Source organism: Anomaloglossus baeobatrachus, chromosome 4, assembly GCF_048569485.1.
Source record: "Anomaloglossus baeobatrachus isolate aAnoBae1 chromosome 4, aAnoBae1.hap1, whole genome shotgun sequence".
In the NCBI taxonomy this organism is placed as follows: domain Eukaryota; kingdom Metazoa; phylum Chordata; class Amphibia; order Anura; family Aromobatidae; genus Anomaloglossus; species Anomaloglossus baeobatrachus.
Window position 1 is genome coordinate 702,186,887 of NC_134356.1, and position 25,862 is coordinate 702,212,748.

Sequence of the window (25,862 nt, forward strand, 5' to 3'; positions counted from 1 at the left end):
CTCCTGTGTGATACTGTCTGCTGAGCCGTGTATCTAATCCTCTCCTGTGTGATACTGTCTGCTGAACTGTGTATCTAATCCTCTCCTGTGTGATACTGTCTGCTGAGCCGTGTATCTAATCCTCTCCTGTGTGTTACTGTCTGCTGAGCTGTGTATCTAGTCCTCTCCTGTGTGTTACTGTCTGCTGAGCCGTGTATCTAATCCTATCCTGTGTGATACTGTCTGCTGAGCCGTGTATCTAATCCTCTCCTGTGTGATACTGTCTGCTGAGCCGTGTATCTAATCCTATCTTGTGTGATACTGTCTGCTAAGCCGTGTATCTAATCCTCCCCTGTGTGATACTTTCTGCTGAGCTGTGTATCTAATCCTCTCCTGTGTGATACTGTCTGCTGAGCTGTGTATCTAATCCTATCTTGTGTGATACTGTCTGCTAAGCCGTGTATCTAATCCTCTCCTGTGTGATACTGTCTGCTGAGCTGTGTATCTAATCCTCTCCTGTGTGATACTGTCTGCTGAGCCGTGTATCTAATCCTCTCCTGTGTGATACTGTCTGCTGTGCTGTGTATCTAATCCTCTCCTGTGTGATACTGTCTGCTGAGCCGTGTATCTAATCCTCTCCTGTGTGATACTGTCTGCTGAGCTGTGTATCTAATCCTCTCCTGTGATACTGTCTGCTGAGCTGTGTATCTAATCCTCTCCTGTGTGATACTGTCTGCTGAGCTGTGTATCTAATCCTCTCCTGTGTGATACTGTCTGCTGAGCTGTGTATCTAATCCTCTCCTGTGTGATACTGTCTGCTGAGCCGTGTATCTAATCCTCTCCTGTGTGATACTGTCTGCTGAGCCGTGTATCTAATCCTCTCCTGTGTGATACTGTCTGCTGAGCTGTGTATCTAATCCTCTCCTGTGTGATACTGTCTGCTGAGCTGTGTATCTAATCCTCTCCTGTGTGATAGTGTCTGCTGAGCTGTGTATCTAATCCTCTCCTGTGTGATACTGTCTGCTGAGCTGTGTATCTAATCCTATCCTGTGTGATACTGTCTGCTGAGCTGTGTATCTAATCCACGGTCTTCAGTATCATGATTCTCAATATTGGGGTCCCTAATTTTGGGGTCCTTAGCTTTCGGTTTCTCAGTTTCGGGGTCCTCAGTATTGAGGTCTTCAGTTTTGGGGTCTCTAGATTTTGGGTTCTGGGTAATGGTGTTTCGAGTGTCAGGGTCCTCAATTTTGGGATTCTCAGTTTCTGGGCCCCTTATTTTGAGATTCTTAGTTTAAAGGTCCCTAGTTTTGGGGTTCTCAGTTTCGGGGTCCCCAGTTTTGGGGTTCTTAGTTTCGGGGTCCCCAGTTTTGGGGTTCTCAGTTTTGCGGCCACCTATTTTGAGTTTCTTAGTTTCAAGGCTCCTAGTTTTGGGGTTCTCAGTTTCAGGGTGCTCCGAGCACACATTTGCAGGTCAGGATAGTGGGAGCAGCACAGGACGGGTCCTCTCCTAACACTGGGCGTAGGTGACAGGTGACGATGGTGGGGGAGCTGCGGGACAGATGGTCCCTGAAAATGTCTAATATCAGGACGTTTTAGGAAGTATTCATCCCCCGACACCAGAAGGCTCCAGCAGTGACTCAGGGACCAGGTCACCGGTCTCTCCTGGCTCTGGATATCGAGGTCACGGCCTCTCTTGGCTCTGGATATCGAGGTCACCGGTCTCTCCTGGCTCTGGATATCGAGGTCACGGCCTCTCTTGGCTCTGGATATCGAGGTCATGGCCTTTCCTGGCCCTGGATATCAAGGGCACCGGCCTCTCCTGGCTTTGGATATCGAGGTCACCGGCCTCTCCTGGCTCTGGATATTGGGGTCACCGGCCTCTCCTGGCTCTGGATATTGGGGTCACTGGCCTCTCCTGGCTCTGGATATTGAGGTCATGGCCTCTCCTGGCTCTGGATATCGAGGTCAAGGCCGCTCCTGGCTCTGGATATCGAGGTCACCGGCGTCTCCTGGCTCTGGATATTGAGGTCACCGGCCTCTCCTGGCTCTGGATATTGGGGTCACCGGCCTCTCCTGTCTCTGGATATCGAGGTCACCGGCCTCTCCTGGCTCTGGATGTCGAGGTCACGGTCTCTCCTGGCTTTGGATATCGAGGTCATGGCCTCTCCTGGCTCTGGATATTGAGGTCACCGGCCTCTCCTGGCTCTGGATATTGAGGTTGCGGCCTCTCTTGGCTCTGGATATCGAGGTCACCGACGTCTCCTGGCTCTGGATATCGAGGTCACCGGCCTCTCCTGGCTCTGGATATTGAGGTCGCGGCCTCTCTTGGCTCTGGATATCGAGGTCACCGGCCTCTCCTGGCTCTGGATATTGGGGTCACCGGCCTCTCCTGGCTCTGGATATCGAGGTCACCGGCCTCTCCTGGCCCTTGATATGGAGGTCACGGCCTCTCCTGGCTCTGGATATCGAGGTCACCGGCCTCTCCTGGCTCTGGATATTGGGGTCACCGGCCTCTCCTGGCTCTGGATATTGGGGTCACGGCCTCTCCTGTCTCTGGATATCGAGGTCACCGGCCTCTACTGGATTTGGATATCGAGGTCACGGCCTCTCCTGGATCTGGATATCGAGGTCACGGCCTCTCCTAGCTCTGGATATCGAGGTCACGGCCTCTCCTGGCTCTGGATATCGAAGTCACCGGCCTCTCCTGGCTCTGGATATCGAGGTCATCGGCCTCTCTTGGCTCTGGATATCGAGGTCACCGGCCTCTCCTGGCTCTGGATATCGTGGTCACTGGCCTCTCCTGGCTCTGGATATCGGGGTCACTGGCCTCTCCTGGCTCTGGATATCGAGGTCACCGGCCTCTCCTGGCTCTGGATATCGGGGTCACTGGCCTCTCCTGGCTCTGGATATCGAGGTCACCGGCCTCTCCTGGCTCTGGATATCGAGGTCACCGGCCTCTACTGGATTTGGATATCGAGGTCACGGCCTCTCCTGGATCTGGATATCGAGGTCACGGCCTCTCCTAGCTCTGGATATCGAGGTCACGGCCTCTCCTGGCTCTGGATATCGAGGTCACCGGCCTCTCCTGGCTCTGGATATCGAGGTCACCGGCCTCTCCTGGCTCTGGATATCGAGGTCACCGGCCTCTCCTGGCTCTGGATATCGAGGTCACCGGTTTCTCCTGGCTCTGGATATCGAGGTCACCGGCCTCTCCTGGCTTTGGATATTGAGGTCACCGGCCTCTCCTGGCTCTGGATATCGAGGTCACTGGCCTCTCCTGGCTCTGGATATCGAGGTCACAGCCTCTCCTGGCTCTGGATATCGAGGTCACAGCCTCTCCTGGCTCTGGATATCGAGGTCACCGGCCTCTCCTGGCTCTGGATATCGAGGTCACAGGCCTCTCCTGGCTCTGGATATCGAGGTCACCGGCCTCTCCTGGCTCTGGATATCGAGGTCACCGGTTTCTCCTGGCTCTGGATATCGAGGTCACCGGTTTCTCCTGGCTCTGGATATCGAGGTCACGGCCTCTCCTGGCTCTGGATATTGGGGTCACCGGCCTCTCCTGGCTCTGGATATCGAGGTCACCGGCCTCTCCTGGCTCTGGATATCGAGGTCACCGGCCTCTCCTGGCTCTGTATATTGGGGTCACCGGCCTCTCCTGGCTCTGGATATTGGGGTCACGGCCTCTCCTGGCTCTGGATATCGAGGTCACTGGCCTCTCCTGGATTTGGATATCGAGGTCACGGCCTCTCCTGGATCTGGATATCGAGGTCACGGCCTCTCCTGGATTTGGATATTGGGGTCACGGCCTCTCCTGGCTCTGGATATCGAGGTCACAGCCTCTCCTAGCTCTGGATATCGAGGTCACCGGCCTCTCCTGGCTCTGGATAATGAGGTCACAGCCTCTCCTGGCTCTGGATATCGAGGTCACCGGCCTCTCCTGGCTCTGGATAATGAGGTCACAGCCTCTCCTGGCTCTGGATATCATGGTCACCGGCCTCTCTTGGCTCTGGATATCGAGGTCACCGGCCTCTCCTGGCTCTGGATATTGGGGTCACGGCCTCTCCTGGCTCTGGATATTGAGGTCACCGGCCTCTCCTGGCTCTGGATATCGAGGTCACCGGCCTCTCCTGGCTCTGGATATTGGGGTCACCGGCCTCTCCTAGCTCTGGATATCGAGGTTACCGGCCTCTCCTGGCTCTGGATATTGAGGTCACCGGCCTCTCCTGGCTCTGGATATCGAGGTCACCGGCCTCTCCTGGCTCTGGATATTGAGGTCACCGGCCTCTCCTGGCTCTCTATAATGAGGTCACCGGCCTCTCCTGGCTCTGGATATTGAGGTCACTGGCCTCTCCTGGCTCTGGATATTGGGGTCACGGCCTCTCCTGGCTCTGGATATTGAGGTCACCGGCCTCTCCTGGCTCTGGATATCGAGGTCACGGCCTCTCCTGGCTCTGTATAATGAGGTCACCGGCCTCTCCTGGCTCTGGATATTGAGGTCACTGGCCTCTCCTGGCTCTGGATATTGGGGTCACGGCCTCTCCTGGCTCTGGATATTGAGGTCACCGGCCTCTCCTGGCTCTGGATATCGAGGTCACCGGCCTCTCCTGGCTCTGGATATTGGGGTCACCGGCCTCTCCTAGCTCTGGATATCGAGGTTACCGGCCTCTCCTGGCTCTGGATATTGAGGTCACCGGCCTCTCCTGGCTCTGGATATCGAGGTCACCGGCCTCTCCTGGCTCTGGATATTGAGGTCACCGGCCTCTCCTGGCTCTCTATAATGAGGTCACCGGCCTCTCCTGGCTCTGGATATTGAGGTCACTGGCCTCTCCTGGCTCTGGATATTGGGGTCACGGCCTCTCCTGGCTCTGGATATTGAGGTCACCGGCCTCTCCTGGCTCTGGATATCGAGGTCACGGCCTCTCCTGGCTCTGGATATTGAGGTCACCGGCCTCTCCTGGCTCTCTATAATGAGGTCACCGGCCTCTCCTGGCTCTGTATAATGAGGTCACCGGCCTCTCCTGGCTCTGGATATTGAGGTCACTGGCCTCTCCTGGCTCTGGATATTGGGGTCACGGCCTCTCCTGGCTCTGGATATTGAGGTCACCGGCCTCTCCTGGCTCTGGATATCGAGGTCACCGGCCTCTCCTGGCTCTGGATATTGGGGTCACCGGCCTCTCCTAGCTCTGGATATCGAGGTTACCGGCCTCTCCTGACTCTGGATATTGAGGTCACCGGCCTCTCCTGGCTCTGGATATCGAGGTCACCGGCCTCTCCTGGCTCTGGATATTGAGGTCACCGGCCTCTCCTGGCTCTCTATAATGAGGTCACCGGCCTCTCCTGGCTCTGGATATTGAGGTCACTGGCCTCTCCTGGCTCTGGATATTGGGGTCACGGCCTCTCCTGGCTCTGGATATTGAGGTCACCGGCCTCTCCTGGCTCTCGATATCGAGGTCACCGGCCTCTCCTGGCTCTGGATATTGAGGTCACCGGCCTCTCCTGGCTCTCTATAATGAGGTCACCGGCCTCTCCTGGCTCTGGATATTGAGGTCACTGGCCTCTCCTGGCTCTGGATATTGGGGTCACGGCCTCTCCTGGCTCTGGATATTGAGGTCACCGGCCTCTCCTGGCTCTGGATATCGAGGTCACCGGCCTCTCCTGGCTCTGGATATTGGGGTCACCGGCCTCTCCTAGCTCTGGATATCGAGGTTACCGGCCTCTCCTGGCTCTGGATATTGGGGTCACTGGCCTCTCCTGGCTCTGGATATCGAGGTCACCGGCCTCTCCTGGCTCTGGATATTGAGGTCACCGGCCTCTCCTGGCTCTCTATAATGAGGTCACCGGCCTCTCCTGGCTCTGGATATTGAGGTCACTGGCCTCTCCTGGCTCTGGATATTGGGGTCACGGCCTCTCCTGACTCTGGATATTGAGGTCACCGGCCTCTCCTGGCTCTGGATATTGAGGTCACTGGCCTCTCCTGGCTCTGGATATTGGGGTCACGGCCTCTCCTGGCTCTGGATATTGAGGTCACCGGCCTCTCCTGGCTCTGGATATCGAGGTCACCGGCCTCTCCTGGCTCTGGATATTGAGGTCACTGGCCTCTCCTGGCTCTGGATATTGAGGTCACCGGCCTCTCCTGGCTCTCTATAATGAGGTCACCGGCCTCTCCTGGCTCTGGATATTGAGGTCACTGGCCTCTCCTGGCTCTGGATATTGGGGTCACGGCCTCTCCTGGCTCTGGATATTGAGGTCACCGGCCTCTCCTGGCTCTGGATATTGAGGTCACTGGCCTCTCCTGGCTCTGGATATTGGGGTCACGGCCTCTCCTGGCTCTGGATATTGAGGTCACCGGCCTCTCCTGGCTCTGGATATCGAGGTCACCGGCCTCTCCTGGCTCTGGATATTGAGGTCACTGGCCTCTCCTGGCTCTGGATATTGGGGTCACGGCCTCTCCTGGCTCTGGATATTGAGGTCACCGGCCTCTCCTGGCTCTGGATATCGAGGTCACCGGCCTCTCCTGGCTCTGGTGGTCTCGGCCCCATTATGGCCTGTTTCTGCCCACACATGGGAGGTAGTTGCCGCCTCGTGACTCCGTCTGGGCTGAAGTCGACCAATTGCCTCTCTGCTGATCAGTTGATCTATTTTTTTCTGGGCTCTCGTGTGGTGATCACTCACTGCGTCTCATTGTCACGGTTACCGGAGACCACTGCAGATGGACCACCGGCGATCCACCCGACGCCATGGAGAAGGAGATGGTGAGGTGCTGGGACCGCGGGGGTCTCCATGTGAAGCCGCACAAGATAGCAGTGGATCCTGGAGATATATTGGGGGATCTCTGTGATATTTGGAGTGATCTCAGTGATATTGGGATGATCTTGTGATATTGGGGATCTCGTTAATACTCGTAATGCTTGGGATATTTGCATTGATCGCGGTGATATTGGGGGGATCTCGGTGATGTTTAGGGGGATCTCGGTGATGTTTAGGGCTGCTCTCAGTGATATTGGGGTGATCTTGATATTCAGTGATATTCAGGGTGATCTCATTGAAATTTGTGGGGATCTTGGTGATATTGGGGTGATCTTGTGATATTGGGGGATCTCTGTGATACTTGGGGGATTTCTGTGGTATGCAGGGTGATCTCAGGGATATTGGGGTGATTCAGATGAAATCGGTGACACTGGTGAGCTCAGTAATATTTGAGGGGATCTCTGTGATATTTAGGGTGATCTCAGTGAAATTTGGGGCGATCTTGGTGATATTGGTTGATCATGGTGGTACTTGTGCTGATCTCCGTGATATCCAGGTGATCTCTGTGATATTCACTCTGAACTCAGTAATATTCGGAGAGATCTTGGTGATCTCCAGGTGATATTGGTGATCAACATGATATTTGGACTGATCTCGGTAATTTTGGTGTGATCTTGGTGATATTGGGGGGATCACGATTATATTCGGGCGATCTTGATGATCTCTGGTGATTTCAGTGATATTCGGGTTGATCTCTGGGTAATCTCGTGCTGCTCTTGGTGATATTTGGACTGATCTCAGTAATTTTGGGGTGATCTTGGTGATATTGGGGTGATCTCAATGATCTCCAGGTGATTTCTGTGATTGTCGTAATATTCAGGCTGATCTCAGTGATATTCGGGTGATCCTGCTGATATACGGGCTGGTCTCGCTGATATTCAGAGTGATCTCCGGGTCATCTCGGTGACATTGGGGTGATCTCGCTGATATTCTGGATGATTACTGGCTGATTTCTGTGATCTTCAGGTGATCCCGGTGATATTCGGCCTTATCTTGGTGATATTTGGGGTGATCTCTGGCTGATCCTGACGATATTAGGGTGATCTCAGTGATGTTTGGAGTGTTCTCGGTGATTTCTGTGATGTACGGGTGATCTCTGTGATCTTGTTGATAATTGAGGTGTTTATGATGATCTCCAGGTGATCTCAGGCTGATCTCAATGATGTTTGGGCTGATCTTGGTGTTCTCTGGGTGATCTTGCTGATGCTTCAGTGATCTCGCTGATCACTAGCTGATCCTGGTAATATTTGGGCTGATCTCAGTAATACTCAAGCTGATCTTGGTGATCTCCAGCTGAACTCTGTGATATTCGTTCTGATCTAGGTGACCTCTGGGTGATCTCTGGGAGATCTCTGGGTGATCTTGGTAATATTGTAGTAATCTCAGTGTTCTCAGTCATCTCTGGGTGATTGCTGTGTTATTTGGGGGGATTTTTGTGATCTTGGGGTGATCCCGCTGATATTTGGCCTGATCTCCCTAATATTCAAGGTAATCTTGGTAATATTGGGGTGATCTCGGAGTGATCTCAGGGTGATCTCTGTCCCCCCTCGCACACACTTCTGCAGAGTTTCCCGGTGATATTGGGGTGATCTGGAATGATCTCCGGGTGATCTCAGGCCTGATCTCGCTGGTAGTCGCTCTGCCCCCGGCTCTCGGCCTCTGTCCCCCCCTCGCACACATTTCTGCAGAGTTTCCCGGTGATATTGGGGTGATCTGGAATGATCTCCGGGTGATCTCAGGCCTGATCTCGCCGGTAGTCGCTCTGCCCCCGGCTCTCGGCCTCTGTCCCCCCCTCGCACACATTTCTGCAGAGTTTCCCGGTGATATTGGGGTGATCTGGAGTGATCTCCGGGTGATCTCAGGCCTGATCTCGCCGGTAGTCGCTCTGCCCCGGCTCTCGGCCTCTGTCCCCCCCTCGCACACACTTCTGCAGAGTTTCCCGGTGATATTGGGGTGATCTGGAGTGATCTCCGGGTGATCTCCGGCCTGATCTCGCTGGTAGTCGCTCTGCCCCCAGCTCTCGGCCTCTGTCCTCCCCTCGCACACACTTCTGCAGAGTTTCCTGGTGATATTGGGGTGATCCCGGTGATATTGGGGTGATCTCTGGGTGATCTCTGTCCCCCCCTCGCACACACTTCTGCAGAGTTTCCCAGTGATATTGGGTTGATCCCAGTGATATTTGGGTGATCTGGAGTGATCTCTGGGTGATCTCTGGCCTGATCTCGCCTGTAGTCGCTCTTCCCCCGGCTCTCGGCTTTTGACCCCCCCTCGCACACACTTCTGCAGAGTTTCCCGGTGATATTGGGGTGCTCTCGGTCATATTGGAGTGATCTCACGGATCTCTGGGTGATCTGAAGTGATCTCCAGGTGATCTCAAGCCTGATCACGTCTGTAGTCGCTCTACCCCCGGCTCTCGGCCTCTGTCCCCCCTCACACACACTTCTGCAGAGTTTCTCGGTGATATTGGGGTGATCCCGGTGATATTGGGGTGATCTGGAGTGATCTCTGGGTGATCTGGAGTGATCTCAGGCCTGATCTCGCTGGTAGTCGCTCTGCCCCCGGCTCTCGGCCTCTGTCCCCCCCTCGCACACACTTCTGCGGAGTTTTCCGGTGATATTGGGGTGATCTCAGTGATATTGGGGTGATCTGGAGTGATCTCTGGAGTGATCTCCGGCCTGATCTCGCCGGTAGTCGCTCTGCCCCCGACTCTCGGCCTCTGTCCCCCCCTCGCACACACTTCTGCAGAGTTTCCCGGTGGTATTGGGGTGATCTCGGTGATATTGGGGTGATCTGGAGTGATCTCTGGGTGATCTCTGGCCTGATCTCGCCTGTAGTCGCTCTGCCCCCGGCTCTCGGCCTCTGTCCCTCCCTCACACACACTTCTGCAGAGTTTCCCGGTGATATTGGGATGATCCCGGTGATATTGGGGTGATCTGGAGTGATCTCTGCGTGATCTCCGGCCTGATCTCGCCTGTAGTCGCTCTGCCCCTGGCTCTCGGCCTCTGCCCCCCCTCGCACACACTTCTGCAGAGTTTCCCGGTGATATTGGGATGATCCTGGTGATATTGGGTGATCTCTGGGTGATCTGGAGTGATCTCTGGGTGATCTGGAGTGATCCCCGGCCTGATCTCACCTGTAGTCGCTCTGCCCCCGGCTCTCGGCCTCTGTCCCCCCCTTGCACACACTTCTGCAGAGTTTCCCGGTGATATTGGGGTGATCCCGGTGATATTGGGGTGATCTGGAGTGATCTCTCGGTGATCTGGAGTTATCTCAGGCCTGATCTCGCATGTAGTCGCTCTGCCCCCAGCTCTCGGCCTCTGTCCACCCTCGCACACACTTCTGCAGAGTTTCCCGGTGATTTTGGGGTGATCTGGACTGATCTCTGGGTGATCTGGAGTGATCTCAGGCCTGATCTCGCCTGTAGTCGCTCTGCCCCCGGCTCTCGGCTTCTGTCCCTCCTCGCACACACTTCTGCAGCGTTTCCCGGTGATCTCTGGGTGATCTGGAGTGATCTCTGGGTGATCTGGAGTGATCTCAGGCCTGATCTTGCCGGTAGTCGCTCTGCCCCCGGCTCTCAGCCTCTGTCCCCCCCTCGCACAACTTCTGCAGCGTTTCCCGGTGATCTCTGGGTGATCTGGAGTGATCTCTGGGTGATGTGGAGTGATCCCCGGCCTGATCTCGCCGGTAGTCGCTCTGCCCCCGGCTCTCGGCCTCTGTCCCCCCCTCGCACACACTTCTGCAGAGTTTCCCGGTGATATTGGGGTGATCCCGGTGATATTGGGGAGATCTGGAGTGATCTCTGGGTGATCTGGAGTGATCTCCGGCCTGATCTCGCCGGTAGTCGTTCTGCCCCCGGCTCTCGGCCTTTGTCCCCCCCCCCTCGCACACACTTCTGCAGAGTTTCCCGGTGATATTGGGATGCTCCTGGTGATATTGGGTGATCTCTGGGTGATCTGGAGTGATCTCTGGGTGATCTGGAGTGATCTCATGCCTGATCTCGCCTGTAGTCGCTCTGCCCCCGGCTCTCGGCCTCAGTCCCCCCCTCGCACACACTTCTGCAGAGTTTCCCGGTGATATTGGGGTGATCTGGAGTGATCTCTGGGTGATCTGGAGTGATCCGCGGCCTGATCTCGCCTGTAGTCGCTCTGCCCCTGGCTCTCGGCCTCTGTCCCCCCCTCGCACACACTTCTGCAGAGTTTCCCGGTGATATTGGGGTGATCCCGGTGATATTGGGGTGATCTGGAGTGATCTCTGGGTGATCTGGAGTTATCTCAGGCCTGATCTCGCATGTAGTCGCTCTGCCCCCGGCTCTCAGCCTCTGTTCCCCCCTCGCACAACTTCTGCAGAGTTTCCCGGTGATTTTGGGGTGATCCCGGTGATCTCTGGGTGATCTGGAGTGATCTCTGGGTGATCTGGAGTGATCTCAGGCCTGATCTCACTGGTAGTCGCTCTGCCCACGGCTCTCAGCCTCTGTTCCCCCCTCGCACAACTTCTGCAGCGTTTCCCGGTGATCTCTGGGTGATCTGGAGTGATCTCTGGGTGATCTGGAGTGATCTCAGGCCTGATCTTGCCGGTAGTCGCTCTGCCCCCGGCTCTCAGCCTCTGTCCCCCCCTCGCACAACTTCTGCAGCGTTTCCCGGTGATCTCTGGGTGATCTGGAGTGATCTCTGGGTGATGTGGAGTGATCCCCGGCCTGATCTCGCCGGTAGTCGCTCTGCCCCCGGCTCTCGGCCTCTGTCCCCCCCTCGCACACACTTCTGCAGTTTCCCGGTGATATTGGGGTGATCCCGGTGATATTGGGGAGATCTGGAGTGATCTCTGGGTGATCTGGAGTGATCTCCGGCCTGATCTCGCCGGTAGTCGTTCTGCCCCCGGCTCTCGGCCTTTGTCCCCCCCCCTCGCACACACTTCTGCAGAGTTTCCCGGTGATATTGGGATGCTCCTGGTGATATTGGGTGATCTCTGGGTGATCTGGAGTGATCTCTGGGTGATCTGGAGTGATCTCATGCCTGATCTCGCCTGTAGTCGCTCTGCCCCCGGCTCTCGGCCTCAGTCCCCCCCTCGCACACACTTCTGCAGAGTTTCCCGGTGATATTGGGGTGATCTGGAGTGATCTCTGGGTGATCTGGAGTGATCCGCGGCCTGATCTCGCCTGTAGTCGCTCTGCCCCTGGCTCTCGGCCTCTGTCCCCCCCTCGCACACACTTCTGCAGAGTTTCCCGGTGATATTGGGGTGATCCCGGTGATATTGGGGTGATCTGGAGTGATCTCTGGGTGATCTGGAGTTATCTCAGGCCTGATCTCGCATGTAGTCGCTCTGCCCCCGGCTCTCGGCCTCTGTCCCCCCTTGCACACACTTCTGCAGAGTTTCCCGGTGATTTTGGGGTGATCTGGACTGATCTCTGGGTGATCTGGAGTGATCTCAGGCCTGATCTCGCCGGTTGTCGCTCTGCCCACGGCTCTTGGCCTCTGTCCCCCCTCGCACACACTTCTGCAGAGTTTCTCGGTGATATTGGGGTGATTCCGGTGATATTGGGGTGATCTCTGGGTGATCTGGAGTGATCTCAGGCCTGATTTCGCATGTAGTCGCTCTGCCCCCGGCTCTTGGCCTCTGTCCCCCCCTCGCACAACTTCTGCAGAGTTTCCCGGTGATATTGGGGTGATTCCGGTGATATTGGGGTGATCTGGAGTGATCTCAGGCCTGATCTGGCCGGTAGTCGCTCTGCCCCCGGCTCTCAGCCTCTGTCCCCCCCTCGCACAACTTCTGCAGCGTTTCCCGGTGATCTCTGGGTGATCTGGAGTGATCTCTGGGTGATCTGGAGTGATCCCCGGCCTGATCTCGCCGGTAGTTGCTCTGCCCCCGGTTCTCGGCCTCTGTCCTCCCCTCGCACATACTTCTGCAGAGTTTTCCGGTGATATTGGGGTGATCCCGGTGATCTGTGGGTGATCTGGAGGGATCTCTGGATGATCTGGAGTGATCTCAGGCCTGATCTCGCTGGTAGTCGCTCTGCCCCCGGCTCTCGGCCTCTGTTCCCCCCTCGCACACACTTCTGCAGAGTTTCCCGGTGATATTGGGGTGATCCCGGTGATCTCTGGGTGATCTGGAGTGATCTCTGGGTGATCTGGAGTGATCCCCGGCCTGATCTCGCTGGTAGTCGCTCTGCCCCCGGCTCTTGGCCTCTGTCCCCCCTCGCACACACTTCTGCAGAGTTTCCCGGTGATATTGGGGTGATCCCGGTTATCTCTGGGTGATCTGGAGTGATCTCTGGGTGATCTGGAGTGATCTGGAGTGATCCCCGGCCTGATCTCGCTGGTAGTCGCTCTGCCCCCGGCTCTTGGCCTCTGTCCCCCCTCGCACACACTTCTGCAGAGTTTCCCGGTGATATTGGGGTGATCCCGGTTATCTCTGGGTGATCTGGAGTGATCTCTGGGTGATCTGGAGTGATCTCTGGGTGATCTGGAGTGATCCCCGGCCTGACCTCGCCGGTAGTCGCTCTGTCCCCGGCTCTTGGCCTCTGTCCCCCCTCGCACACACTTCTGCAGAGTTTCCCGGTGATATTGGGGTGATCCCGGTTATCTCTGGGTGATCTGGAGTGATCTCTGGGTGATCTGGAGTGATCCCCGGCCTGATCTCGCCGGTAGTCGCTCTGCCCCCGGCTCTCGGCCTCTGTTCCCCCCTCGTACACACTTCTGCAGAGTTTCCCGGTGATATTGGGGTGATCCCGGTGATCTCTGGGTGATCTGGAGTGATCTCTGGGTGATCTGGAGTGATCCCCGGCCTGATCTCGCCGGTAGTCGCTCTGTCCCCGGCTCTTGGCCTCTGTCCCCCCTCGCACACACTTCTGCAGAGTTTCCCGGTGATATTGGGGTGATCCCGGTTATCTCTGGGTGATCTGGAGTGATCTCTGGGTGATCTGGAGTGATCCCCGGCCTGATCTCGCTGGTAGTCGCTCTGCCCCCGGCTCTCGGCCTCTGTCCCCCCTCGCACACACTTCTGCAGAGTTTCCCGGTGATATTGGGGTGATCCCGGTTATCTCTGGGTGATCTGGAGTGATCTCTGGGTGATCTGGAGTGATCCCCGGCCTGATCTCGCCGGTAGTCGCTCTGCCCCCGGCTCTCGGCCTCTGTTCCCCCCTCGCACACACTTCTGCAGAGTTTCCCGGTGATATTGGGGTGATCCCGGTTATCTCTGGGTGATCTGGAGTGATCTCTGGGTGATCTGGAGTGATCTCTGGGTGATCTGGAGTGATCCCCGGCCTGATCTCGCCGGTAGTCGCTCTGCCCCCGGCTCTCGGCCTCTGTTCCCCCCTCGCACACACTTCTGCAGAGTTTCCCGGTGATATTGGGGTGATCCCGGTTATCTCTGGGTGATCTGGAGTGATCTCTGGGTGATCTGGAGTGATCCCCGGCCTGATCTCGCTGGTAGTCGCTCTGCCCCCGGCTCTCGGCCTCTGTTCCCCCCTCGCACACACTTCTGCAGAGTTTCCCGGTGATATTGGGGTGATCCCGGTTATCTCTGGGTGATCTGGAGTGATCTCTGGGTGATCTGGAGTGATCCCCGGCCTGATCTCGCCGGTAGTCGCTCTGCCCCCGGCTCTCGGCCTCTGTTCCCCCCTCGCACACACTTCTGCAGAGTTTCCCGGTGATATTGGGGTGATCCCGGTTATCTCTGGGTGATCTGGAGTGATCTCTGGGTGATCTGGAGTGATCCCCGGCCTGATCTCGCCGGTAGTCGCTCTGTCCCCGGCTCTTGGCCTCTGTCCCCCCTCGCACACACTTCTGCAGAGTTTCCCGGTGATATTGGGGTGATCTGGAGTGATCTCTGGGTGATCTGGAGTGATCTCTGGGTGATCTGGAGTGATCTCTGGGTGATCTGGAGTGATCCCCGGCCTGATCTCGCCGGTAGTCGCTCTGCCCCCGGCTCTCGGCCTCTGTTCCCCCCTCGCACACACTTCTGCAGAGTTTCCCGGTGATATTGGGGTGATCCCGGTTATCTCTGGGTGATCTGGAGTGATCTCTGGGTGATCTGGAGTGATCCCCGGCCTGATCTCGCCGGTAGTCGCTCTGCCCCCGGCTCTCGGCCTCTGTTCCCCCCTCGCACACACTTCTGCAGAGTTTCCCGGTGATATTGGGGTGATCCCGGTTATCTCTGGGTGATCTGGAGTGATCTCTGGGTGATCTGGAGTGATCCCCGGCCTGATCTCGCCGGTAGTCGCTCTGTCCCCGGCTCTTGGCCTCTGTCCCCCCTCGCACACACTTCTGCAGAGTTTCCCGGTGATATTGGGGTGATCTGGAGTGATCTCTGGGTGATCCCGGTTATCTCTGGGTGATCTGGAGTGATCTCTGGGTGATCTGGAGTGATCCCCGGCCTGATCTCGCCGGTAGTCGCTCTGCCCCTGGCTCTCGGCCTCTGTTCCCCCCTCGCACACACTTCTGCAGAGTTTCCCAGTGATATTGGGGTGATCCCGGTTATCTCTGGGTGATCTGGAGTGATCTCTGGGTGATCTGGAGTGATCCCCGGCCTGATCTCGCCGGTAGTCGCTCTGCCCCCGGCTCTCGGCCTCTGTTCCCCCCTCGCACACACTTCTGCAGAGTTTCCCGGTGATATTGGGGTGATCCCGGTTATCTCTGGGTGATCTGGAGTGATCTCTGGGTGATCTGGAGTGATCCCCGGCCTGATCTCGCCGGTAGTCGCTCTGTCCCCGGCTCTTGGCCTCTGTCCCCCCTCGCACACACTTCTGCAGAGTTTCCCGGTGATATTGGGGTGATCTGGAGTGATCTCTGGGTGATCTGGAGTGATCTCTGGGTGATCTGGAGTGATCTCTGGGTGATCTGGAGTGATCCCCGGCCTGATCTCGCCGGTAGTCGCTCTGCCCCCGGCTCTCGGCCTCTGTTCCCCCCTCGCACACACTTCTGCAGAGTTTCCCGGTGATATTGGGGTGATCCCGGTTATCTCTGGGTGATCTGGAGTGATCTCTGGGTGATCTGGAGTGATCCCCGGCCTGATCTCGCCGGTAGTCGCTCTGCCCCCGACTCTCGGCCTCTGTTCCCCCCTCGCACACACTTCTGCAGAGTTTCCCGGTGATATTGGGGTGATCCCGGTTATCTCTGGGTGATCTGGAGTGATCTCTGGGTGATCTGGAGTGATCTCTGGGTGATCTGGAGTGATCCCCGGCCTGATCTCGCCGGTAGTCGCTCTGCCCCCGGCTCTCGGCCTCTGTTCCCCCCTCGCACACACTTCTGCAGAGTTTCCCGGTGATATTGGGGTGATCCCGGTTATCTCTGGGTGATCTGGAGTGATCTCTGGGTGATCTGGAGTGATTCCCGGCCTGATCTCGCTGGTAGTCGCTCTGCCCCCGGCTCTCGGCCTCTGTTCCCCCCTCGCACACACTTCTGCAGAGTTTCCCGGTGATATTGGGGTGATCCCGGTTATCTCTGGGTGATCTGGAGTGATCTCTGGGTGATCTGGAGTGATCCCCGGCCTGATCTCGCCGGTAGTCGCTCTGCCCCCGGCTCTCGGCCTCTGTCCCCCCCTCGCACACACTTCTGCAGTTTCCCGGTGATATTGGGGTGATCCCGGTTATCTCTGGGTGATCTGGAGTGATCTCTGGGTGATCTGGAGTGATCCCCGGCCTGATCTCGCCGGTAGTCGCTCTGCCCCCGGCTCTTGGCCTCTGTCCCCCCTCGCACACACTTCTGCAGAGTTTCCCGGTGATATTGGGGTGATCTGGAGTGATCTCTGGGTGATCCCGGTTATCTCTGGGTGATCTGGAGTGATCTCTGGGTGATCTGGAGTGATCCCCGGCCTGATCTCGCCGGTAGTCGCTCTGCCCCTGGCTCTCGGCCTCTGTTCCCCCCTCGCACACACTTCTGCAGAGTTTCCCGGTGATATTGGGGTGATCCCGGTTATCTCTGGGTGATCTGGAGTGATCTCTGGGTGATCTGGAGTGATCCCCGGCCTGATCTCGCCGGTAGTCGCTCTGCCCCCGGCTCTCGGCCTCTGTTCCCCCCTCGCACACACTTCTGCAGAGTTTCCCGGTGATATTGGGGTGATCCCGGTTATCTCTGGGTGATCTGGAGTGATCTCTGGGTGATCTGGAGTGATCCCCGGCCTGATCTCGCCGGTAGTCGCTCTGCCCCCGACTCTCGGCCTCTGTTCCCCCCTCGCACACACTTCTGCAGAGTTTCCCGGTGATATTGGGGTGATCCCGGTTATCTCTGGGTGATCTGGAGTGATCTCTGGGTGATCTGGAGTGATCTCTGGGTGATCTGGAGTGATCCCCGGCCTGATCTCGCCGGTAGTCGCTCTGCCCCCGGCTCTCGGCCTCTGTTCCCCCCTCGCACACACTTCTGCAGAGTTTCCCGGTGATATTGGGGTGATCCCGGTTATCTCTGGGTGATCTGGAGTGATCTCTGGGTGATCTGGAGTGATTCCCGGCCTGATCTCGCTGGTAGTCGCTCTGCCCCCGGCTCTCGGCCTCTGTTCCCCCCTCGCACACACTTCTGCAGAGTTTCCCGGTGATATTGGGGTGATCCCGGTTATCTCTGGGTGATCTGGAGTGATCTCTGGGTGATCTGGAGTGATCCCCGGCCTGATCTCGCCGGTAGTCGCTCTGCCCCCGGCTCTCGGCCTCTGTCCCCCCCTCGCACACACTTCTGCAGTTTCCCGGTGATATTGGGGTGATCCCGGTTATCTCTGGGTGATCTGGAGTGATCTCTGGGTGATCTGGAGTGATCCCCGGCCTGATCTCGCCGGTAGTCGCTCTGCCCCCGGCTCTTGGCCTCTGTCCCCCCTCGCACACACTTCTGCAGAGTTTCCCGGTGATATTGGGGTGATCTGGAGTGATCTCTGGGTGATCCCGGTTATCTCTGGGTGATCTGGAGTGATCTCTGGGTGATCTGGAGTGATCCCCGGCCTGATCTCGCCGGTAGTCGCTCTGCCCCTGGCTCTCGGCCTCTGTTCCCCCCTCGCACACACTTCTGCAGAGTTTCCCGGTGATATTGGGGTGATCCCGGTTATCTCTGGGTGATCTGGAGTGATCTCTGGGTGATCTGGAGTGATCCCCGGCCTGATCTCGCCGGTAGTCGCTCTGCCCCCGGCTCTCGGCCTCTGTTCCCCCCTCGCACACACTTCTGCAGAGTTTGGAAACTTTCTGGTACTCAGTTTGTAGTTTGGAGAAACTTTCGGCCGAAGTCGGGAATGATTAAATCCTCTCCCCGGATCAGCCAATCGGCAGAGAGGGGCAGCGCTCGGTGCTTGGGATGCGCCAATCAGCGGTGTGTGGGCGGGGCTCGGTTCTCTGGTCGGGGCAGACGGTGCCGGGACCCCTCACACCGCGGAGTTGTAGCCGGAGCCCGGGGTCCGCTCCCGCCGCCGCCGCTGTCCGCTGTGCTCGCCTCCCCCACCCCCGGACACCGCGGAGCCCCCGCTCCTCCTCCCGCTGCCGCCGATCACCGGCTCCTTTGTCTGCTCCGCCCGGATCGGATTTCTCGCCCCTCTCTGGGGCCCCGGAATAGTCACCTGTGGAGCCGCCGCTCTGGAGCCCCCTCCCCCCAGCTGAGACTTGCGGGGGCCCCCAGAAGTGGGGCGCGGATCACCGGGGCCCCCGAACACTGCAGGAGACCCCGAGACATGGACCCCCGGGTGCTGCCGCTGCTGCTGCTGTGGAGCCGCCTGAGCCGGGGGCTGGAAGGTGAGAGCCCCGTATACACCCCGTATACACCCTGTATACACCCCATATATACCCTATATATGTATACACCCCGTATATATACACCCTGTATACACCCCATATATACCATATATATGTATACACCCCGTATACACCCTGTATACACCCCATATATACCCTATATATGTATACACCCCGTATACACCCTGTATACACCCCATATATACCCTATATATGTATACACCCCGTATATATACACCCTGTATACACCCCATATATACCATATATATGTATACACCCCGTATACACCCTGTATACACCCCATATATACCCTATATATGTATACACCCCGTATACACCCTGTATACACCCCATATATACCCTATATATGTATACACCCCGTATATATACACCCTGTATACACCCCATATATAGCATATATATGTAAACACCCCGTATATATACACCCTGTATACACCCCATATATACCCTATATATGTATACACTCTGTATACACCCTGTATACACCCCATATACACCCTATATATGTATACACTCTGTATATATGCACCCAGTGTATACCCGATATATACCCCAAGACTGGGGTATACCCGGGTGCCGCTGCTGCTGTGGAGCCGCCTGTACCGGGGGCTGGAAGGTGAGAGCCCCGTATACACCCCGTATACACCCTGTATACACCCCATATATACCCTATATATGTATACACCCCGTATATGTACACCCTGTATACACCCCATATATAGCATATATATGTAAACACCCCGTATATATACACCCTGTATACACCCCATATATACCCTATATATGTATACACCCCGTATATATACACCCTGTATACACCCCATATATACCCTATATATGTATACACCCCGTATATATACACCCTGTATACACCCCATATATAGCATATATATGTAAACACCCCGTATATATACACCCTGTATACACCCCATATATACCATATATATGTATACACCCCGTATACACCCTGTATACACCCCATATACACCCTATATATGTATACACTCTGTATATATGCACCCAGTGTATACCCGATATATACCCCAAGACTGGGGTATACCCGGGTGCCGCTGCTGCTGTGGAGCCGCCTGTACCGGGGGCTGGAAGGTGAGAGCCCCGTATACACCATATATACCCCATATACACCCTATATATGTATATATATACACTCCATATATACCCTGTACACAGCATAGTGCATATATATATACTCCCATATATACACACCCCGATACAGATACACCCCATATATACCCGTATACATCACAGTCCATATATATACCCTGTATATACACACCCTGTATACACCCTATATATATATATATATATATATAATTACACCCCGTATACAGACACACCTCGTATATACCCGTATACAGCACAGTGCATATATATACCCTGTATACAGTGCAGCACATGTGTATATCCCCTGTATACAGTGCAGTGCTGTGTGTATATATCCCCTGTATACAGTGCAGTGCTGTGTGTATATATCCCCTGTATACAGTGCAGCGCTGTGTATATATCCCCTGTATACAGTGCAGCGCTGTGTGTATATATCCCCTGTATACAGTGCAGTGCTGTGGGTGTATATATCCCCTGTATACATTGCAGCACATGTGTATATCCCCTGTATACAGTGCAGCGCTGTGTATATATCCCCTGTATACAGTGCAGTGCTGTGTGTATATCCCCTGTATACAGTGCAGCTGTGTATATATATCCCCTGTATACAGTGCAGCACATGTGTATATCCCCTGTATACAGTGCAGCGCTGTGTGTATATATCCCCTGTATACAGTGCTGTGCTGTGTATATATATCCCCTGTATACAGTGCAGCGCTGTGTGTATATATCCCCTGTATACAGTGCAGTGCTGTGTATATATCCCCTGTATACAGTGCAGTGCTGTATATATCCCCTGTATACAGTGCAGTGCTGTGTGTGTATATATCCCCTGTATACAGTGCAGTGCTGTGTGTGTATATCCCCTGTATACAGTGCAGTGCTGTGTGTGTATATATCCCCTGTATACAGTGCAGCGCTGTGTGTGTATATCCCCTGTATACAGTGCAGTGCTGTGTGTATATATCCCCTGTATACAGTGCAGTGCTGTGTGTATATATCCCCTGTATACAGTGCAGCGCTGTGTGTATATATCCCCTGTATACAGTGCAGCGCTGTGTGTGTATATCCCCTGTATACAGCGCTGTGTGTATATATCCCCTGTATACAGTGCAGTGCTGTGTGTGTATATCCCCTGTATACAGTGCAGTGCTGTGTGTATATATCCCCTGTATACAGTGCAGTGCTGTGTGTATATATCCCCTGTATACAGTGCAGTGCTGTGTGTATATATCCCCTGTATACAGTGCAGTGCTGTGTGTATATATCCCCTGTATACAGTGCAGTGCTGTGTGTATATATCCCCTGTATACAGTGCAGTGCTGTGTGTATATATCCCCTGTATACAGTGCAGTGCTGTGTATATATCCCTGTATACAGTGCAGTGCTGTGTATATATATCCCATGTATACAGTGCAGCACTCTGTGTATATATCCCTGTATACAGTGCAGTGCTGTGTGTGTATATCCCCTGTATACAGTGCTGTGTGTGTATATCCCCTGTATACAGTGCAGTGCTGTGTGTATATATCCCCTGTATACAGTGCAGTGCTGTGTATATATCCCTGTATACAGTGCAGCGCTGTGTGTATATATACCCTGTATACAGTGCAGCTGTGTATATATCCCCTGTATACAGTGCAGTGCTGTGTGTGTATATATCCCCTGTATACAGTGCAGCGCTGTGTGTATATATCCCTGTATACAGTGCAGCTCTGTGTGTATATATCCCTGTATACAGTGCAGCGCTGTGTATATATCCCTGTATACAGTGCAGTGCTGTGTGTGTATATCCCCTGTATACAGTGCAGTGCTGTGTGTATATATCCCCTGTATACAGTGCAGCGCTGTGTATATATCCCCTGTATACAGTGCAGCGCTGTGTGTATATATACCCTGTATACAGTGCAGCTGTGTATATATCCCCTGTATACAGTGCAGTGCTGTGTGTGTATATATCCCCAGTATACAGTGCAGCGCTGTGTGTATATATCCCCTGTATACAGTGCAGCGCTGTGTGTATATATCCCCTGTATACAGTGCAGTGCGGTGTGTGTATATCCCCTGTATACAGTGCAGTGCGGTGTGTGTATATCCCCTGTACACAGTGCAGTGCGGTGTGTATATCCCCTGTATACAGTGCAGTCCTGTGTGTATATATCCCCTGTATACAGTGCAGTGCTGTGTATATATCCCCTGTATACAGTGCAGTGCGGTGTGTGTATATCCCCTGTATACAGTGCTGTGTGTATATCCCCTGTATACAGTGCAGTGCTGTGTGTATATATATCCTCTGTATACAGTGCAGTGCTGTGTATATATATGCCCTGTATACAGTGCAGTGCTGTGTGTATATCCCCTGTATACAGTGCAGTGCAGTGTGTATATCCCCTGTATACAGTGCAGTGCGGTGTGTATATCCCCTGTATACAGTGCAGTCCTGTGTGTATATATCCCCTGTATACAGTGCAGTGCTGTGTATATATCCCCTGTATACAGTGCAGTGCGGTGTGTATATCCCCTGTATACAGTGCTGTGTGTATATCCCCTGTATACAGTGCAGTGCTGTGTGTGTGTGTATATATATCCCCTTTATACAGTGCAGTGCTGTGTGTATATATCCCCTGTATACAGTGCAGTGCTGTGTGCGTATATATCCCCTGTATACAGTGCAGTGCTGTGTGCATATATATCCCCTGTATACAGTGCAGTGCTGTGTGTATATATCCCCTGTATACAGTGCAGTGCTGTGTGTGTGTATATATCCCCTGTATACAGTGCAGTGCTGTGTGTGTATATATCCCCTGTATACAGTGCAGTCGTGTGTGTATATATCCCCTGTATACAGTGCTGTGTATATATCCCCTGTATACAGTGCAGTGCTGTGTATATATCCCCTGTATACAGTGCAGTCGTGTGTATATATCCCCTGTATACAGTGCAGTCGTGTGTATATATCCCCTGTATACAGTGCAGTGCTGTGTGTATATCCCCTGTATACAGTGCAGTGCTGTGTGTATATCTCCTGTATACAGTGCAGTCGTGTATATATATCCCCTGTATACAGTGCAGTGCTGTGTATATATCCCCTGTATACAGTGCTGTGTGTATATCCCCTGTATACAGTGCAGTGCTGTGTGTATATCTCCTGTATACAGTGCAGTCGTGTATATATATCCCCTGTATACAGTGCAGTGCTGTGTATATATCCCCTGTATACAGTGCAGTGCTGTGTATATATGCCCTGTATACAGTGCAGTCGTGTGTATATATCCCCTGTATACAGAGCAGCGCTGTGTGTATATATCCCCTGTATACAGTGCTGTGTGTATATCCCCTGTATATAGTGCAGTCGTGTGTATATATCCCCTGTATACAGTGCAGTCGTGTATATGTATCCCCTGTATACAGTGCAGTGCTGTGTATATATCCCCTGTATACAGTGCAGTCCTGTGTATACCCCCTGTATACAGTGCAGTCCTGTGTATACCCCCTGTATACAGTGCAGTCCTGTGTATACCCCCTGTATACAGTGCAGTCCTGTGTATACCCCCTGTATACAGTGCAGTGCTGTGTATATATCCCCTGTATACAGTGCAGTGCTGTGTGTATATATCCCCAGTATACAGTGCAGTCGTGTGTGTATATATCCCCTATATACAGTGCAGCGCTGTGTGTATATATCCCCTGTATACAGTGCAGTGCTGTGTGTATATATCCCCTGTATACAGTGCAGAGCTGTGTGTATATATCCCCTGTATACAGTGCAGTCCTGTGTATACCCCCTGTATACAGTGCAGTCATGTGTATACCCCCTGTATACAGTGCAGTCCTGTGTATACCCCCTGTATACAGTGCAGTCCTGTGTATACCCCCTGTATACAGTGCAGTCCTGTGTATACCCCCTGTATACAGTGCAGTGCTGTGTATATATCCCCTGTATACAGTGCAGTGCTGTGTGTATATATCCCCAGTATACAGTGCAGTCGTGTGTGTATATATCCCCTGTATACAGTGCAGTCGTGTGTGTATATATCCCCTGTATACAGTGCAGCGCTGTGTGTATATATCCCCTGTATACAGTGCAGTGCTGTGTGTATATATCCCCTGTATACAGTGCAGAGCTGTGTGTATATCCCCTGTATACAGTGCAGCGCTGTGTGTATATATCCCCTGTATACAGTGCAGCGCTGTGTATATATCCCCTGTATACAGTGCAGCGCTGTGTGTATATATCCCCTGTATACAGTGCAGTCGTGTGTATATATCCCCTGTATACAGTGCAGTGCTGTGTGTATATATCCCCAGTATACAGTGCAGTCGTGTGTATATATCCCCTGTATACAGTGCTGTGTGTATATATCCCCTGTATACAGTGCAGTGCTGTGTGTATATATCCCCAGTATACAGTGCAGTCGTGTGTGTATATATCCCCTGTATACAGTGCAGCGCTGTGTGTATATATCTCCAGTATACAGTGCTGTGTGTGTATATCTCCAGTATACAGTGCTGTGTGTGTATATCCCCTGTATACAGTGCTGTGTGTGTATATCCCCTGTATACAGTGCTGTGTGTATGTATCCCCTGTATACAGTGCTGTGTGTATATCCCCTGTATACAGTGCTGTGTGTATATATCCCCTGTATACAGTGCAGTCGTGTGTATATATCCCCTGTATACAGTGCTGTGTGTTTATCCCCTGTATACAGTGCTGTGTGTATATATCCTCTGTATACAGTGCAGTCGTGTGTATATATCCCCTGTATACAGTGCTGTGTGTATATATCCCCTGTATACAGTGCAGCGCTGTGTGTATATATCCCCTGTATACAGTGCAGCGCTGTGTGTATATATCCCCTGTATACAGTGCAGCGCTGTGTGTGTATATCCCCTGTATACAGTGCAGCGCTGTGTGTGTATATCCCCTGTATACAGTGCAGCGCTGTGTGTATATATCCCCTATATACAGTGCAGTCCTGTGTGTATATATCCCCTGTATACAGTGCAGCGCTGTGTGTATATATCCCCTGTATACAGTGCAGTGCTGTGTGTGTATATCCCCTGTATACAGTGCAGTCCTGTGTGTGTATATATCCCCTGTATACAGTGCAGCGCTGTGTGTATATATCCCCTGTATACAGTGCAGCGCTGTGTGTATATATCCCCTGTATACAGTGCAGTGCGGTGTATATATCCCCTGTATACAGTGCAGCGCTGTGTGTATATATCCCCTGTATACAGTGCAGCACTGTATGTATATATCCCCTGTATACAGTGCAGCGCTGTGTGTATATATCCCCTGTATACAGTGCAGCGCTGTGTATATATCCCCTGTATACAGTGCAGTGCTGTGTGTATATATCCCCTGTATACAGTGCAGTGCTGTGTGTATATATCCCCTGTATACAGTGCAGTGCTGTGTGTATATATCCCCTGTATACAGTGCAGCGCTGTGTTTATATATCCCCTGTATACAGTGCAGTGCGGTGTATATATCCCCTGTATACAGTGCAGTGCTGTGTGTATATATCCCCTGTATACAGTGCAGTGCTGTGTGTATATATCCCCTGTATACAGTGCAGCGCTGTGTGTATGTATCCCCTGTATACAGTGCAGCGCGGTGTATATATCCCCTGTATACGGTGCAGTCGTGTGTATATATCCCCTGTATACAGTGCAGCGCTGTGTGTATATATCTCCTGTATACAGTGCAGCGCTGTGTGTATATATCCCCTGTATACAGTGCAGTGCTGTGTGTATATATCCCCTGTATACAGTGCAGCGCTGTGTGTATATATCCCCTGTATTCAGTGCAGTGCTGTGTATATATCCCCTGTATTCAGTGCAGTGCTGTGTATATATCCCCTGTATTCAGTGCAGTGCTGTGTATATATCCCCTGTATTCAGTGCAGTGCTGTGTATATATCCCCTGTATACAGTGCAGCACTGTGTGTATATATCCCCTGTATACAGTGCAGTGCTGTGTGTATATATCCCCTGTATACAGTGCAGCGCTGTGTCTATATATCCCCTGTATACAGTGCAGTGCTGTGTGTATATATCCCCTTTATACAGTGCGGTGTATATATCCCCTGTATACAGTGCAGTGCTGTGTGTATATATCCCCTGTATACAGTGCAGTGCTGTGTATATACCTGTATACAATGCAGTGCTGTGTGTATATATCCCCTGTATACAGTGCAGTGCTGTGTGTATATATCCCCTGTATACAGTG

General features: G+C 53.7%; 1 protein-coding gene across 3 annotated transcripts in view; it reads left to right on the forward strand.

The window, feature by feature from the left end:
* The window catches only part of EPHB4 (EPH receptor B4), a 168,886-nt gene that overhangs the window by 81,312 nt on the left and 61,712 nt on the right, over window positions 1-25,862 (forward strand). For 2 of the 3 annotated variants that reach the window (XM_075346753.1, XM_075346755.1), the window contains exon 1: window positions 18,093-18,481. The exons of the other annotated variant lie outside the window; for it this stretch is intronic. In XM_075346753.1, the coding sequence (XP_075202868.1) occupies window positions 18,421-18,481 (61 nt within the window). In that variant the 5' untranslated portion in view covers window positions 18,093-18,420. Of the gene's footprint in view, window positions 1-18,092; window positions 18,482-25,862 lie in introns of those variants that run through there. 3 annotated transcript variants of the gene reach the window in all.